Raw genomic sequence first — 17885 nt, forward strand, 5'->3', positions numbered from 1 at the left:
CTTTACTGAGCTATTTCTGCAATTACTTTTAATCGATCGGTCCCAAGTTCATTTTTAGTCAAAATGAAGTAATTTCCCATCAAGTTCACACAGGTTTAACAACAGGTTAACGTTTGACAGCCAGAAAGTGTCCAAATACTATCTGTCTTTTATATTTTCAGTACAACCATAGTAGCACCTACGTACAACCTTGTTTTTGTTGTTTTTTCAGTAACCACAGTCATGTTTATATAGCATATGATAGTATCAACATGAAGCCATGGTGTACTACAACCATATAATTTTAGTGAATTTAGTAACTACAAATTTAACATAGGTTTTACTACAGTATAGTTTATGGTCATGGCATTTCAACCATATTAATAATAAAACAATCTTAATCATAACTGGTTATAAAAATGATTAATTTGTGATTTCTGCCACAAACTGTTACTAGAGTCTTAAGGAGGGCCGGCCTGGGACAGTTCCCTATTGTCCACCCTGGCCTGTATGTGCAAAGGAGGGGCTGTTGTAGTCCTTTATTGCCCCTTAGTGTATATTTGAGGTATTGCAAACCATTGAACAGCTGTAATTAAAAAATGAATCGATCGATCAGAAAATCAGTTGTTTATTTTTACAAAAACCATACTTTAATGATCGTTGCTGTGCTGAAACAAAAGTAAAAATCAAGTTGCTTCAAAAAAAAAAAAAATCAGTTCAGTACCTTCCATGTTTTATATCTCCATACACTTACTCCCCAAATGCCCTTCTCCTCTCTCAGTCCCTGCATAAAGACAGCCAAATATCTTTAGAAACCACTAGATAATTTGTGCTCTTTTCTTTAAATTGCTAATTTGGTTTACTGCATCTCTCTCTTTCTCTCTCTCATTCCCTCCAGCTGAGGTTCAGTGTCTGAGCTATAAAGGAGAAGATGTGTGTGTCCTCCAAGATGGCTTTAGCGGTGGGTTTCCCGGCCCCATGTCCACTGCGTGTGTCCACTCTGACCAGCAGCGGCTGGGTTTGCCCGGGGCTGGGGCCTATGCCATGCTGGAGAGTGGCCACGTACTTCAGAGTGTGCAGGGGAACCACGCGGTCATCGTGATCAGCCGTCAACAGTAGCATCGCAGGGTACGGGGTCCCATTTCTAGGGGTCTGAGGAAGGTTATGGAGAGGAGAGTACCTGTGGAGGAAAAGGTCAAAGTTTTGTTTTGATTTTTTATTACGTATTGTAGTATGACGTGTATAATATTTTGTTTGTTATGCAGTTATACACTAACGGTCAACGGTTTGGAATAAATCAGGTTTTTTTTGGGGGGGGGGGGGGGGGGGTGTATGTTTTTGAAGTTTCACTAATGCTGCGTTTGTTTGATCAAATAAAAACTAAAAACAGAAATATGTGAAATATTGTTACAATTACATAACTGTTTTCTATTTGAATACATTTTTAAATGTATTTTATTCCTGTGATGGCAAAGCTGATTTTTCACCAGCCATTACTTAAGTCTTCAAAGTCACATGATCCTTCAGAAATAATTCTAATATGCTGATTTGGTGCTAAAGAACCATTTCTTATCATTATCAATGTTGAGAACAGTTTTTGAAACTTAATATTTTGTGAAAACTATAGTAGGATTACAAAAAAAATCAAGATTACTATATAAAATAAATGCTGTTCTTTAAATTTTCTATTCATCAGAAACCTAGACAAAAAATATCACAGTTTGCATAAAATTAAGCAGCAAAAACTGTCCGTTTTCAACGTTGATGATAATAATAGCCATTAAGCACTAATAATGAGTACCAAATCAGCATATTAGATACGGATCATGTGACACTGAAGACTGAAGTAATAGCTGAATTTTTTTTTTTTTAATTTTCATAATATTTCACAATAATAATATTTCTGCTGAAAATTAGATCAAATAAATGCAGCCTTGGTGAACATAAGAGACTTCTTCTAAAAACAATAAAAATCTTAATTATTGCAAACTTTGACCAGTAGTTTAGGGCTTTCAGAAAACAGGAATCCATACTTGATGAGCCATTTGAACTGTTCAGGATCATCGGCACAGCCGTAGTCAGTGGTCCAGGCGTGACCGATGGTGAATTTGTGGAACTTGAGCATGTCCATGACCCCAACCTCAGCTACTGCACAGCCGAAGAGCTCAGGCTGTTGGTTTACACATGCCGCTGAAAAAATAAACTCACAGATCACTCTTCTCCCATTGAATACAATGGCCAAACACAGTCCACATTTACCAGACGCACTGACTCACACACCTGTACTTAAATGAGTGGGCTTAAACGTGTTTTGGATTACTCAGATAGAACAGCCCGATTTGACACACTTCACATTTTTAAAGGCCACGTAACTACACTGTGACTAAACATAGGGATCAACACAGACATAGACCTAGCTAGCACATTCAGCATAAAGAAGCTTTTTTTCAAATGCTTAGTAATTTATTCACCGCCAATGTTTTCAAACCGGTCCACCGCCTACACACCTTTATCTTGTTCTGATTGTTACCTCACACCCACACATCCACACACACCAGTAACCCACAACCAGATTATTTGGCTCAGAATTTCAGGGGGAAATTTATAAAAATTTTGCGGAATGAAAAACATGGTCAAATGTGGCAAGCTGAGCTGAATAGGAAGGTATGTAATGGATCACAATCGACCAAAAATTATTCAGCTGTTAAATTTAAGTACACAATTAGATAATACCAATTTAGGTCAACCAATTACCAAGCAATGCTTAATTTTGTTCAGTCTGTGGTGTAAAACATACACATTAGCAATTAAAGAAAAAACACTTAAGCAAAACATGGTCAGGTCAAAGTGAATACTTTTTTTTATCTCAAATTTTACTGGTAGTCCACTGTATGAAGAATTTTTGGGTATAATATGTCACAGTTCACTTTATTTTGCTATCCTCACTTACATTTATGAACTATAGTGTCCTGCACCCAATAGTAAAAAAAAAAATCAAACATTATATCGTGTTTGAATAATTTTTGGTTTGACTGTATATACATACTGTACATACAAATTTCATATATATTTCTTCCTCCATTTCAGGTATAGATAGTATTCACAGTTGTGCTTTAAAGCAAAAATAAAATAATCTGAATGAACACAACAGGCTAAAAACGTGTAGAGATGTGTTCAGTTCTGCGAAAAATCTGTAAAATGTTTAAACAAATTCCACGTGCCTCCCACAATCAACCGCACATGAATTCTGCACAATCCTGCATATACTCAATAACTGCACTGACTCAGTCCTGTCTCTCCTATGAATAAGACAGAGATTGAAACTGTATCTGCACTGGCAGCGGCGAGTGCCGCCCGTCTAACGACTGCATCTCCTACTAAATGTGCTGTTTAATGAGAGTGACAAAGTCTTTCACAGAGGAGCGAGTGCTGCTTTGCCTCTCGCAGATGCTGCTGTGTGCGACTTACTGTATGTGAGAAAGCACTGCGTGTGAATGCATGTTTACTCAACAGATGAGCTAGCTGTGAGTAACGGCACAGATTGCACACATCATTAGAGCCGCACAGCTGCACGTCCATAAGTTTCCACTCTAATTTAACCATGTGTGAAGGCGTATGTGTGCTAAGACTGTCGAGTTTTATTGGTTGTGTTCTTCATTAGCTGGAAGTGATCATGTCTATCTGACATCCTCAGACCTCTCACCAAGAAACCAAGAAACTCACCCACGAGCAGGCCGCCGTTGGAAGCTCCGTTGATGGCGATCCGGCTGGCCGTGGTGTATCCCTCCTGGATCAGGTACTCGGCAGCACACTGGAAGTCATCAAAACAGTTCTGCTTGTTTCCAAGAGTGCCAGCTGAAATCAGAAATCTTTCTTAGAAACTTACGGTTTGAAGCAGAACATGGTAGGGGGAGCGGGGTAAACGGTGCCACTTGTACTGAAGTCAAGGGGGAAGAGGCATTAAGTAATATTTACTTTTAATTAAATTTCTCCTATGTACTGCAAGTTTTTTAAGTATATGTAAGATAGAACCATAGAAATATGACTTCTCAAAATAATCTCACACTTTACTCATGTAAGGGGTAACATAAGTCCTTTGGCTATATGTAAACAAATTATATTAAATTATTCAAATAATACTTTGTTGCAGAATATTTAATATGTTGCAAAGTACAGTACTCGCATTAGACCAGAAAAGGTTTGCAATATTTCAATGTGGTTAAACTACTGTAACAATTTGGTTTTTAATTTTTAGGAAAACAAATGATGTAAGAGAAAGTTTATTGGATCTTTGGACTAAAACTCAGTCATTATTATTTCCACATTTATTATAACCACATTTATCATGTGAATTTCTTAATTAAAAGCTGCATATGATAGGCCTTTTCTAAATATATAGCTACAGAAGAAGCACTTGCTAAAAATGTTAGGTATTATTATAACTGGTCACCATTTTTTCTGAAAGTTTTCAGGGAAAAAAACAAAACAAAAAACATGTTTTTTGCTGTTGCAATTCAGTTATATAGTCCTGTGGAAGTTTTAATAATAATAATAATTCATTCATAAAGACTGCAAGTACAATAATTATACAAGAATTACAAAACATTATTATTATTATTTAATAATCATTAATCCCACCAATCATAATTCTGAACATAAAGGTTTTCATTTATAAAGCTCTAAAAATCTTACTAACTGATGTTTTATTGCATTTCCTGCAAATATGGAAAAAATAAAGGATCTTAATTACAAATGTGCAATTTCACATGATTAGTGCAAATTGTCACAAGACCATAGCAGTTTAATTCCTCTTTGCACCATGAGAAGATGATGACTGCATCAAAGCTCCAAAACAAAAGGCTAGTGAAGTATGTTAACAAAGATATGACACAGATTTTTGGTCCACATTATCGTTAAGGTGTCTAGTATTAATATATGAATTCGGTTATTAAGTTTTGTTGAGTGTTGTCATAGAATAAGTAAAAAAATATTGATGGTCACAATTGTGGGATAACCGTGAATTTAGGTATACATATAAATCCAATTGCAGTTGTTAGTGAAAGCTGCACTAAAATGTTGCAATGACAAAATATTGCACTAAATCAAATGTTACAAATAAGTTACAATATTGATGATGTAATACTGGTAGCACTAATATAACAATTTTATAATATATGTTACAATAAAGTAACAATTTTGAAATATGTTGTTGGTTGTAATTTTTGTATTTTATCTCAATATTCCTATATTTTATATATATTCCTATGTTGTACAAGGGTTTTTATGCATGATAGTAACCCTAGAATGTGATGAAACAGAGCTGAGATTTATAAAAAAAATGTATGACTGCAGACATATGTTAATTCAGTATACACATTATCCCACCGGTCCATAGAACATAATTTTTCACACACTTTTCCCAAATCAATTCATAATTATTGATTATTTCAAAGGGTTACTAATGACACATCAACTGGACATTTTGATGTCTGAAAAAAAATTGGGATTAAACGGGTTAACACTATGCTGTGTTCACTTCTTTAATGCTTAACATGATTGTCAGTTTGTTAAAATATTTGTGAATACTAAATGAATACTAAAGAGGGGTCATGAACCTAAATTAGCTACCAGTCTTAATAGTTCACACATTTTGGTTTCAAACAGTTAGTTTCTAGTTCAGCCCTATACAGGAACTCTGCTTTTCGAACACATAATCCAGTGGGCAGTGATCGTCAGACTAGTGACTCAAACAGATACTTCACTGGCATTAAGTTCACTTTTATGCAAAGTAGTCAGCGAATTTCTGTGAGTTTCAGACCAGTCCTTCTTTACCTATTTTCAAGTTGGATAGTGTTAAAAATGTTGACTAATTAGAGCTGCTTTGAATTCAATTTCTATTCCTTCATTTATCTTTCAAAAGGACACACATCTGAGGGTGAATGAAGTGAGGATACCTTTGTGCCAAGTTTGGCCGTACTCTCCTCCTCCTCTGATGTTAGCTACAGCCAGGATCCCACCCAGGTGTCTAATAAAGAGCAGGTATGCAGTACTGGACATACAGATAGAGAAATAATTGGTTAATAGCTTGGGATATTCATATTTCACATACTCTCTTCCTTTTCCATCCTAATCCATTTGCAATCTTTAATCAAACACAAACAGAGAGCTTTATACTAACTTGAAATATGGCTGAATTGAGTTCTCAAAGCCTCCATAACCATACAGAAAGACTGGATGAGAGCCGTCTCTTTCTATGCCACGTGCATGTACCAGGAACATTGGGATCTTTGTGCCATCTTTACTGGGGTAAAACACCTGTTATGCACAAATACTTAAATATGTATTATTACAGTCAAAAGTTTGGAATAATTACAATTTTTTAAAACAATATTTGAAAGAAGTGTCTTTTGCTCACCATGACTGCATATATTTGATTCAAATTTCAGTGAAAACATTAATATTGTGGAATTATTGCAATTTAAACTGTTTTCTATTTTAATATATCTTTAAAATGCAATTTAATTTTCAGCAGTCATTAAAACATTTATTTTTCCATATTTTTGATCAGTAGTGTACATACAATCTATTTGTAATACTGAAACTTCCTGTGGCCTGTGATTCATGTTATTTCGGGACAGACTGCAGCCTGACCTGAGTTGTCTGGTAATCACTCGGGTTGATGCCTTTTACTTCCACCTGCCTGAAGATCGTGGGCTCTGGGTCGGGTTGACTCAGGTCACAGTGGTAGATTATGCCTGAGCGATTACATATGAAAAATAAAAACACTTTTCTTGCTCTGGAAATCTATGTGATCTCCTTTTTACTGCCAAAGTAAATGCACATCCTGGGGTGTCCTTATACTTGAGGTTATGTTGTGTATTTTGGCATAAATGTTGCGCATGATTTGATGATTTATGTGTGTTTACCTGGCGTAGTAAATGAAGTGAACTTGTAGAAGAAGTCGGGGTGCTTCTTCTTGCAGCTGAGGCCGACTACAGTGCCCACATCTAGCGGCAGGTCTCTGATCAGTTTCCCTGACTGCAGCTCATACAGCTGCAAGATGTCCTTCACGTCATGCACATAATTCACCAGCAGATAGCGCTGGTTCACACACTCCACGAAGCCTGCAGATAAGATACAAACACCATCAGGCTGCAGCTGTCTTTGTTTTTATTGGAAATGAGTTTATGATAGTGTGGGTGAAGAGGAAGTGTGTGTGTGTGTGTGTGTGTGTGTGTGTGTGTGTGTGTCTGAGTGAGTGAGTGAGACAGGCTTGTGACAGTTTCACCCACAGATGTTGACTACTGTGAATACCAAGAAGATATGAGCTAACTCTGTTTCCAAAATGTTTAAACTGAAACATTCTACTAGGAAAAATGTAGGGGTAGCCAGGGCTAGTTGTCTCTGTAACTATGAGATAAAGGTCCGATTACACAAATGTGTGCTTTTCCTGGCAGTGGTTTTGTTTGTTGGTTTCATCTATATGTTGAAGGTAGTTTTATGTATTTTAAACATATACTATTTATTAATTGTAATTTCTGCTTGATGAATTGTAAACTGTATTTTTTTCTGGAGTAATAACAGTTTTTGTTGTTGTTTTGTAATGGAGATTTTAAGGTGTGTGTGTGTCCAGTGTCTCAAGCTAACATTTTGCCACACCTCCCAATGGCTGGTGACTTCAGAAGATTGACAAGCCATAAATATTTTATAACCAGCCATTACGTATGTGCGTAATTTCATAAAACAACAACAACAAAGAAAAAACAGGCAGTACAGTTTGGGGAAACACGTGTATTTGCTATTGTTGTTGTTATTATTAATATAATAATAAATATTAAATATAAAAATATAATAATTTAGTAGTAGTATTATTTAATCAAATTGTACAATTAAACTAATCAGTGAATAACAATTGTAATTATTATTTATAACAACAGTAAAATCACAATACTAATATTTATGGTTGTTGTTTTTGTCTTTGCTTTCAGACATTAAACCCATAGAGTTTTATTTTAGTGGAAAACCACAGAGAAACTTCTCTTTTGTTGACAAGAATATAATGTTCTTTTACCAAGAACGTCCTTCTCGTGTTGGGGGATGAGGGTTTTCCAGTGTATCTGCTCTGGTTTCTGCAGGTCTATGGTGATGAGGCGGTAACGAGGAGCATTCAGGTTGGTGCGTAACGTGAAGACCGTGCCCTCGTTGGTGATGTATGTGTACTGCGCTTCAAATGTGTCAACCAGCTTCACCCATGGCAGCAAACCTTGAATAACATTACTATTAAATTCATGCTTTTTTTCAGCAAGTATGCATCAAATTGATCGAAAGTGACAGTAAAGACTTTTACATTATTACAAAACATTTCTATTTCAAATATATTGACTTCTATTCATCAAAAAATCCTGGAAAAATGTGTAAAGGCTTACGCAACAATATTAGGCAGCATAACTGTGATTGATAATAATAAGAAATGTTTCTTAAGCACTGAATCAGTATATGAGAATTATTTCTGAAAGATCATGTGACAGAGGACTGGAGTAATGATGCTGAAAATATAGCTTTGCATCACAAGAATAAATTACATTTTAAGGAGAGACACTGCAGGCAAAAACACTGTTTTTTCATGCACCTGTCAAGTTTGAGATTTTGGGCTTTTTGGTTTTTCATAAGGTGTTTTTTTTTTTTAGACTAGTGGAAAGAAAACATCTAAAAGACACTAAGTGTTTCTTTTCTAGCACTTTATCTGTGTCAATAGATTTCAATTACAATGCATGTTTTTAAAGGCCGTTTTTTCCTCCTACACTGAGCCATAAATCTCCACTTCAGTAGCACTTACACACACCAAACTTTACATTTTTATTCCCGTCTATATCCTGACCTTTTTTTACAGAGGGATTCGTTCATATATAATTTGCTTGATTATATACAAAAATGAGATACCCAAAATTCCCTCTGTAAAAACCTTTGATTCTAATATGTGAAAAAAATTAAACAAGAATTTTGAAACTGACATCATCCAGTGTTTAGATTTTTGTACTAGAAATTTATGCAAATTAGCACATATTTCATTAAATAATTACTCATTTGCATTTCTAAACCTAACATTTTAGAAAACTTGTAATACAAAAAAATGTTTGCAATTATCAATGTAATCAGTCAGCTGGGTAACTATTCATTTTTTGGTTTTGTATCTATTTCACCTGCAGTATCTCGCCTTAAAATATATTTAAAAAGAAACCTGTTTTTTGAAGTTGTAATAATATTCCCCATTATAACTCTTTTTATTATTGGTAATATTACTGTGCAGTCATTTTAGTTTTCATGTGTCATTTCATCTACTAGGCATCCCTCATCATAAGCATGTCCACATGCAGACTGACCTGTGATGCCATTGGGCAGCTGCTGCAGGTCGCAGTACCACAGACGGTTGACTGGCTCACAACCTTCAGTAATGGACAGCACTGCATACCTGCCATCATCAGAGACCTGAACAGATGAGGAGAAAAGGAGAAACGGTGGAAGGATTGTGTAAGAAAAAGAGAACCACACACACAAAAAAGGAGAACAATTAATTTTAGGCTAGCTAATTTTGTCATTCTTTATAAATATTTCGTCACATCGTGTGAATCATAAGAATAAGCAAGTTACATAATTTTTTCTTCCCAAAAAATGGGTTTTGTCTGAATTTGGTGTTCTCTTACAGTAAGACTACTGTGCCATTTTGGGTTGTCAGGAAATTCTGCCACCAGGATGTCTTCTGATTGGCTTGTGCCAATAACATGGTAGTAAAGCTTCTGGTTTAGGTTTGTTGTGGTCTCAGTGCCTAGAATGGACATAATACAAGTAAATCACTGAAAATCAACAAGAATTACCATTCAGTACCTATTTTACAGGGTGGGTTGCCTATATAACACTGGAAGCAGACCGAATACAAATTTTGGTCTCACTTCATTTTAAGGTCCAATTCTCGCCATTAACAATCCGTTAATTTTGACTTTTCCTCAAACTCCTAATTTGCTGCTTATTAATAGTTAGTAAGGTAGTTAAGTTTAGGTGTTGTGTAGGATTAGGGATGTAGAATATAGTCATGCAGAATATGTGCTTTATAAGCAGTGTTGGGGGTAAAGCATTACAAGTAACGCGAGTTACGTAATCAGATTATTTTAAGTAACTAGTAAAGTAATGCATTACTTTCTAATTTAGAAGGAAATATCTGAGTATTCAAATAAGTAATGCCAGTTTTGTTTCCCATGTCTTGACTGTCAGTTCTCGTGTTGCCATGTTGAGAGAAATTGGGAGAAAGTGCAGAGTACGCTGTGAACATGATGTTAATGTTGTTCTAGAATGAATGTGAACACGCATTTACTCATCTCACCTACCATAATTAAATATGTTAAATAAGACAAGTATCATTTATGTATTTAATCCCATTTTGTAATTGTCTTTGCTACTGATCTTCGATGATCCAATTCAACCATACGAAGCAAAAACGACACATTTGTGTTTTTGTTATTGCTGAATAGTGTTGAACTTTTTTCTCCTGCGTCATATTCTTCATGCAATTTGTTTGAGCTGCGCCTTCTACTGTACAGACATGAATTTACATTTCCTTCAGCCTCAGGCGTATTCACTTCACTTTTGTTGTGTAAAGGGCTTGTACATTTGTAAAATACAAACTTTTTTATATTAAAAATAAACAAGCAAGCTCTGCCCGTAAAGTAACTCAAAAGTAACGTAACACATTACTTTCCATATAAAGTAACTAACGAAATTAGCTACTTTTTTAGAGAGTAACGCAATACTGTAATGCATTACTTTTAAAAGTAACTTTCCCCAACACTGTTTATAAGTACTAATAAACAGCCAATATGTTAATAATAGGCATGCTACTAAACAACTAGTTAATAGTGAGAATGGTCCATATACTAAAGTGTTTCTTTTCACATTTCTTAAAACAATGGCTGTACAGCTAAATAGCTTAAGCGATGTCAGTGGAGAAGGAAAGTAGTGTAATTTGCCATTGATGCGTACTTACCATCAGCTTTGCCATCCTGTCGAGGGTAGCTGTTGTAGAAGATGCCTTTGGCATCATGGGTCCAAGCCAAGCAACTGAACTTCACCCTCTTCAGAACATCTGGCAGTTTGGTGAGGTCATCAGCCTTCAGGAAGTGTACAGTCACCCAATCAGAGCCCGCGCTGCTCAGGCCATATGCAAAATACTCACATTCTTCTGACAGGCGACCTACTGTACATCAACAAGTAGAAAACAGACATGAAAATGTTCAACAAGCTATGATGAAATCCAAATTTGGTAATTTAAGCACAGAATTGTCAACTTCTCACTGAAGTGCGATTGAAGCTATAATGCACTCTAAATGGCAAATATCAACATAAAGAATATTTATGTGTGCAAAACAGAGCTGTTTGATAGAGGGTGCGCAAAAGAGTAATAAAGACGGATAGAAAGAGGTCAAAGGGATGAAACACAAAAAATGAGGAAAGACAAAGCTGTAAAATACAGTGATGTGAAGGATTCTTGGCAAATGTGCTGTCGGGTTTACAGTAATAAAAAGCTGCGGGTATTTCTCAGCTATCAAAAGTTTATCAACATTAGATTTACAGGCAATGATTAAAGAAAAAAACATTGTCACCTATATGAATGTGCAGTTGAATTAAATTGATTTCATAAGCACGAGTCATATATGAATCTGTCTTTAAGCAGTGCGGATTTGCATAACTTAAAAATTCCAACTGTGTATTTTACTGAAGGACACACGGTCCCTCAGGGCTGAAGCTTGCCTCCAAACCTGTTCAACAAAGACATCAATAAACTATTATAGCAGCCACTCCAGGAAAAGACTGAGAAGAGAAAGTAGTCTGGTTTCCCATTTATGCAAATGATCTGGTTTAAACATATTTGCAGAGAAAAGCCTACATAACCAGATATTTTCTGTAAAATTAGACACTTAAAGTAGAAAGGAGAAAAATGCATAAATCAAGAGATATATAATCAGGCTGTGATGTATTCATGTATTTAATTTTTATTTATATAATCCATTAGTGCAGTAAATAATGTTTTAAAAGTCTTTCATTCTAACTGTTTTTTTTTCGATAATGTTCTAACATTCTTTCATTTTAAGTAGTTATAATTGTGTTGTTATTATGCACTCATTTATTATCATTATTCCCCAAATTTATGTTTATATTTGTTTCTGGTCTGACTCTGGATATCTTGTCTCTTTTTAAACAGGAATGAAACCTAACAGGACATGTAAAGAAAGGATAAAAGAAAAGAGGCTGGGAGAGAGTGAAAAGGAAAAACTAGGACGTTAGTGTACAGTAAGTGCATTACAGGTGTGTGTAAATGTATTATGAATCAACCAATCAATCAAACGCACTTTTGAGAGCCACAGTTCCATCCTCTGAGAGAGTGTTTGGGTCAAAGAACACAGACGCAGGACTGTTTAAAGAGTCCTGCACATACAGCACATCCTGGTTCTGCAGACCCTCATTATGGAAATAGAAATATCTAAAACAGAATGTTGATTAAATGCATTTAATTTCAATTATTTAAGTATATGATGGTATATGGACACAAGGTGACATTTTTATGCGTGATATTTTTATTTTTACTGTAAACTCTTTTGAATGTGAAAAATGCTTGTCGGTGTGAGAAGTTTGTGTTCTGTGCGGTGGGCCTGGGCTGTGTTTGGTGTTGTCTGTTGGTCTGTTTTCTACCTCTTTCCTCTCTTGTAAGGACAGCTGTATTTGGGGTAGTTGTAGAGCTCTGTGAGGCGCTGGTGAAACTGCTCTTTGACCACACACTGTTCCAGGAATGGCATGGTCAACTTATTCTGTTCTTCAACAAACATCTGCAGGGCGGGTGAGGGACACTGTTAAAATGGTCGTTGTCATGCACACAGAGAACTTATTTATATGTAAATTTTTCTACGCATTTCTTTGTTCCGGTGATATGGGCCATGGGTGGAGACCAGGAAACAACGCAGGGGAAGCCTAAAAATACAGCGTAAATGGTGGTATGTATTGTTTACCTTGTCCGATAAGAGAAAGTCGTTTTAGCTCAGTCAGCCTGTTAAATTATGTCAGTGTGACATCAGTACTGCAATGAAAGGATTTTGCAAGGACTTTCATTGTCAGCCAAACCCCTTTATTTACTTAAATGTCCCCTTGAGATACTAATATTTTAATGATCTCACAAAACATTTGCATGTTCGTGGTTCGCTGAGGTCAGATAATGGTCACATGACCAAAACATATATATCAGTTTTCTATTAAATATTATTTTAGCAGGTGTTTTGATTTGTTTTATTATTTTAAAATTATTTATTTATATTAATTTTGCATTTTTATGATTTCATTAATTATTAGCTTTTCATCAAATCACGAACCACAGGTTTGCAAATTCCAGTTTGGAAAAAAACCCTGCTGTAATTTATTGTAATGCAAATATGCTGGTGAGCCAAACAATTATGCAGAATGTAGTTCTAGTATTAAATGGTTGTTAAACTAATTGGTTCAGTCCTAACAGCATTTTTATTGCAACCTTGATTGAAGTGGACTCAGAAAATGAATAAACCCTTAACATTAATGTAGGTCTAAGATTGTGGCCAATTTGTATGTGATTTGCATTTGTAGCATATAATTTGTGTGTGGTTGTAAACAGAAAAATCTGATTGGGTATTGAATCTCATCTTATTAACAGCATTGAATAATTAAGTATACTATAAATTGGCACTGTGGGAATATGGGAAATACATTTTTGCTTACGTTTAGCTGTGTCTTGTTTGTCCTAAAAAAACACAGTAGTACCAGTGTTGTTGGACTCTATATTGACAACTGTTGGCCTGGATGCATGAAGGTAGTACACAAATTTGGCTGTTTTTCTCTCTATTATAATACGCATACACAGTGGACATTCTTGGATTGAGTTTTAATTATTTTTTTGGTGGATTGTTGGTGGTTTATCCTGGAAAGCGAGTGACTGATTGTGGCATTAGTAGTCAGTTGCATGAGCTAGTCATGGGATGTCAACATGGTAGCGCCCATGAGGGGGACACTTGCTTTATGCAGAATAAAACATTTTCCTAAATGAATATTGGAGGAAAAACTGTGTGCACCTTTAAAGAGACAGAGTAACCATTTTGGCCATCTTTATATAAAGTTTTGTTGACCAAATGGCAACAGTGCAGCAGTGATCAAGCAGCTTCATAAAGCCACTAAAGCACTATTCGAACGGTAATTGTTTCTCATGGAGACGCAATGTAATTTTAACATTTACAGCGGCTAGTTGGTGATTTTATTGCCACCTGACTACAGAACGTTGTTGGTGTTTTCTCCCTCCACCTGTTTTTTTTTTTTTTTTTTGGACATATACCCAAGGTAATGTCGTGTGTTAATATAATTATCGTCTGAATCCACATCTCGGTGGCATTTACAAGAAGGGATTTTTTTTAAAAACCGCAAAGCACCATATGGTAACTGTTGCACTTTGCGTTAATGTGCACACATTTTTAATATGGACATTTTTATTAATGAAATGCTGGAAATTGTTAACAAGAATATTGTTACATCACCTCTCCACTACAGTGAGCAAGAGCTGTTAAGAAGAAAAAATACAAAACAAAATCATGTAAACTTTTGAAATGGGCCATTATTATGGTATGCAGTAATTAAAAAAAACTTATTATATACATTTATATAAATTATGGCTTCCACAACTCATCTTACTAGCTGAACAAGTAGCCAGGTCAAATGTTTCCCTTATGTAAATTTAGTTTGCGTTAACCATTTCTGCAAATTTCCACATTTGTAAAATGACATCTGTCATTTTGAAGCCATTTAGACTGTATCATGTCAGTTTTCCTGGTTTTAAATAGGATATTTAAATAATCAAATAATAAATAGGATATATTTTACTATTTTTAAATTAAATATGAATTTATTAATTTCCCAAGCAATAAAAGATATTGTTTACAGCTGACAATCATGTGACTGAGCACATGAGTTTTTTTTTACAGACGTCCCCAGCAATTACAATCCTAATAGGGCTTGAGTCTTATTTCATGTGTGTAATATCAGTCATCATCCTGTTTCATATGAAAAAATGCCAAAAGTTCGCTGTTATTAGGGAGTTGTAATTTTAGTCATAACAGAAGTCACTGAGAGGTTGCCTGGTTAGAAGTGCACATTTTCCAATATTTTGAGGGTGACCCAAGTTTAAATCATCCCTGGTTATTTCCCCATACCAGCCCTCCCTCTTTTCCCCATCATTTCCTGTCATTCCTCCGCTTTCCTATCCCTGTAATGATGAAAAGTCCATCAAAAAAAAAAAAAAGGTCCATCGTGATACAAAGGGGGTCACGTGTGTGGGTCACCTTAGTCTCCTCACTGTCAGGGTCCTCCAGCCAGTGGTATGGATCTGAGATCTTTACTCCATGATAATCATCCACCTTTGAAACAAAACACCAAAGTTAGGAGCAGCAGGCATGTCTGTACTAGGAGAAAATAGAAACAAGACACATTCGGTTTCCAAGTAGTTGCATATCTGTTAAACCAGGCCTTGAGGCAAACCCGCGCTGCAAGGAAACCATAATGCAATCAGCTACCATATGCAACTGTTGACACATGACCACTAGATATCTTCACAGACACTAAACTCCTCCACTCTCATGACACATGGCAAAAGCTCGCTCGTGTGTTCCAGTCAATCTTTTGTGTCCGCGCTATTTGTTTGTGCATTTCATGAGTCTTAAAGAAAGAGGAAGAGCAAGCGAATGAATGAAAGACTAGATGTGCAGAACCCAAAATGAAAGTACCACTGACCTTACTGTCATCCCTCCGTGCTTCAGGGTATGTGAAAGCCATGCTGGGTGTGTTTTGATAGGGTTTTTTTTGTAATTCTGTGTATATTTTTGCGTGTTTGTCCATATGTTTCACGCCCGGGTGAGTCAGCTCTGAAAAGTGAAAGTGAAATCAAACACGGCTCTCTGTTTCTCTCTCTCTCACACACACACTCTCCTGGTTACACAACAAGGCAGCTCTTCAGGCAGGAAATGATTTCACACTGGATTGGTCAACTCAAAGTGGGCGGAGATAGAATCTCATACAGTTCACTACAGTTTGTGTTGTGTTGTGATGTATCAATATGTTTCAGTTAGATTTTTTTTACTCATTACTTATAAAACACTTTCTTCTTTCTTACATATATAAATTAGTAATATAAAAAGGTAAAAAAAAATGTAAGGCATAAAATGATTTACAGTACATGTCATGTCAGTCATATCAGTAGTGTTTTATCTAACATTAAGTGGGTCACCCAGAGGCAGCAGATTTGACTATTTTGAGATTATCAGCATCAGCCAAAACCATGTCTGCTTTGCCAAATTGTGTCAGTTGCAATGTGTACAGAGATCATTAGCAATGAGTAATGCATATTTAGAATTTTCAAATATTTCTGAGTGAATTTTGAGCAAATGTTTCCAGAATTTATTTGTCAAATATTTACTTTTATTGTATATTTGGTCATTTTATTTTACTAAATTTTGAATAAACATTGTGCTAAATAATGATCAAATTTAATTTAAGCAATTAAGTTTTCAAAAGTATGTTTTTAAATATTGAGTAAATGTTTACATTTTTCTGTAAATTTTTTCATTCAAACAATTAGGTTTTCACATCATTTATATATTATAATGTATTAAATGTTGTCTCAAAATATGCAGCCAACTATAATATTGTAGTATGATTTACAGTGGGGGAAAAAATAATTTGATCCCCTGCTGATTTTGTACATTTGCCCACTGACAAAGAAATGATCAGTCTATAATTTTAATGTTAGGTTTATTTGAACAGTGAGCGACAGAATAACAACAACAAAAAATCCAGAAAAAAAAGTTAGAAATTGGTTTGCATTTTAATGAGTCAAATAAGTATTTGATCCCCTATCAATCAGCAAGATTTCTGGCTCTGAGGTGTCTTATATACAGATAAGATTAGGAGCACTCTCTTAAAGGGAGTGCTCCTGATCTCTGTTTGTTGCCTGTATAAAAGACAACCTGTCCACAGAAGCAATCAATCAGATTCTAAACTGTCCACCATGGCCAAGACCAAAGAGCTGTCCAAGGATGTCAGGGACAAGATTGTAGACCTACACAAGGCTGGAATGGGCTACAAGACCATCGCCAAGCAGCTTGGTGAGAAGGTGACAACAGTTGGTGCGATTATTCGCAAATGGAAGAAACAAAATAACTGTCAATCTCCCTCGGTCAGGGGCTCCATGCAAGATCTCACCTCGTGGCGTTTCAATGATCATAAGAATGGTGAGGAATCAGCCCAGAACTACACAGGAGGATCTTGTCAATGATCTCAATGCAGCTAAGACCACAGTCACCAAGAAAACAATTGGTAACACTCTACGCCGTGAAGGACTGAAATCCTGCAGAGCCCGCAAGGTCCCCCTGCTCAAGAAAGTACATGTACAGGCCCGTCTGAAGTTTGCCAGTGATTCAGAGGAAAACTGGGTGAAAGTGTTGAGGTCAAATGAGACCAAATTCGAGCTCTTTGGCATCAACTCAACTCGCCATGTTTGGAGGAGGAGGAACGCTGCCTATGACCCCAAGAACACCATCCCCACCGTCAAACATGGAGGTGGAAACATTATGCTTTGGGGGTGTTTTTCTGCTAAGGGGACTGGACAACTGCAACACATCAAAGGGACGATGGACGGGGCCATGTACAGTCAGCGCCAGGGCATTGAAAATGGGTCGTGGATGGGTATTCCAGCATGACAATGACCCAAAACACATGGCCAAGGCAACAAAGGAGTTGCTCATGAAGAAGCACATTAAGGTCCTGGAGTGTCAGTCTCCAGACCTTAATCCCATAGA

At 36.0% G+C, this 17885-nt stretch overlaps 1 protein-coding gene and 1 long non-coding RNA gene across 2 annotated transcripts in view; one reads left to right on the forward strand and one right to left on the reverse strand.

Annotated features, from left to right (window-relative positions):
• LOC306847517 overlaps positions 1-17885 on the forward strand; it is a 779007-nt gene that overhangs the window by 614344 nt on the left and 146778 nt on the right. The gene's annotated exons all lie outside the window — the stretch shown is intronic.
• LOC306846910 (prolyl endopeptidase-like) lies at positions 592-16017 on the reverse strand. Its single transcript, XM_079380605.1, has 15 exons — positions 15823-16017; positions 15375-15449; positions 12718-12851; positions 12378-12508; positions 11015-11224; positions 9681-9802; positions 9360-9465; positions 8051-8242; positions 6906-7103; positions 6631-6734; positions 6158-6294; positions 5934-6028; positions 3703-3834; positions 2013-2169; positions 592-1159 (listed from the first exon to the last, which is right to left on the reverse strand). Exons 1-15 carry the CDS (start codon positions 15925-15927, stop codon positions 865-867), a joined length of 2193 nt encoding a protein of 730 aa, XP_079236731.1. The 5' UTR covers positions 15928-16017; the 3' UTR covers positions 592-864.

Source organism: Barbus barbus (genome assembly GCF_936440315.1).
Source record: "Barbus barbus genome assembly, chromosome: 27".
NCBI lineage: Eukaryota > Metazoa > Chordata > Actinopteri > Cypriniformes > Cyprinidae > Barbus > Barbus barbus.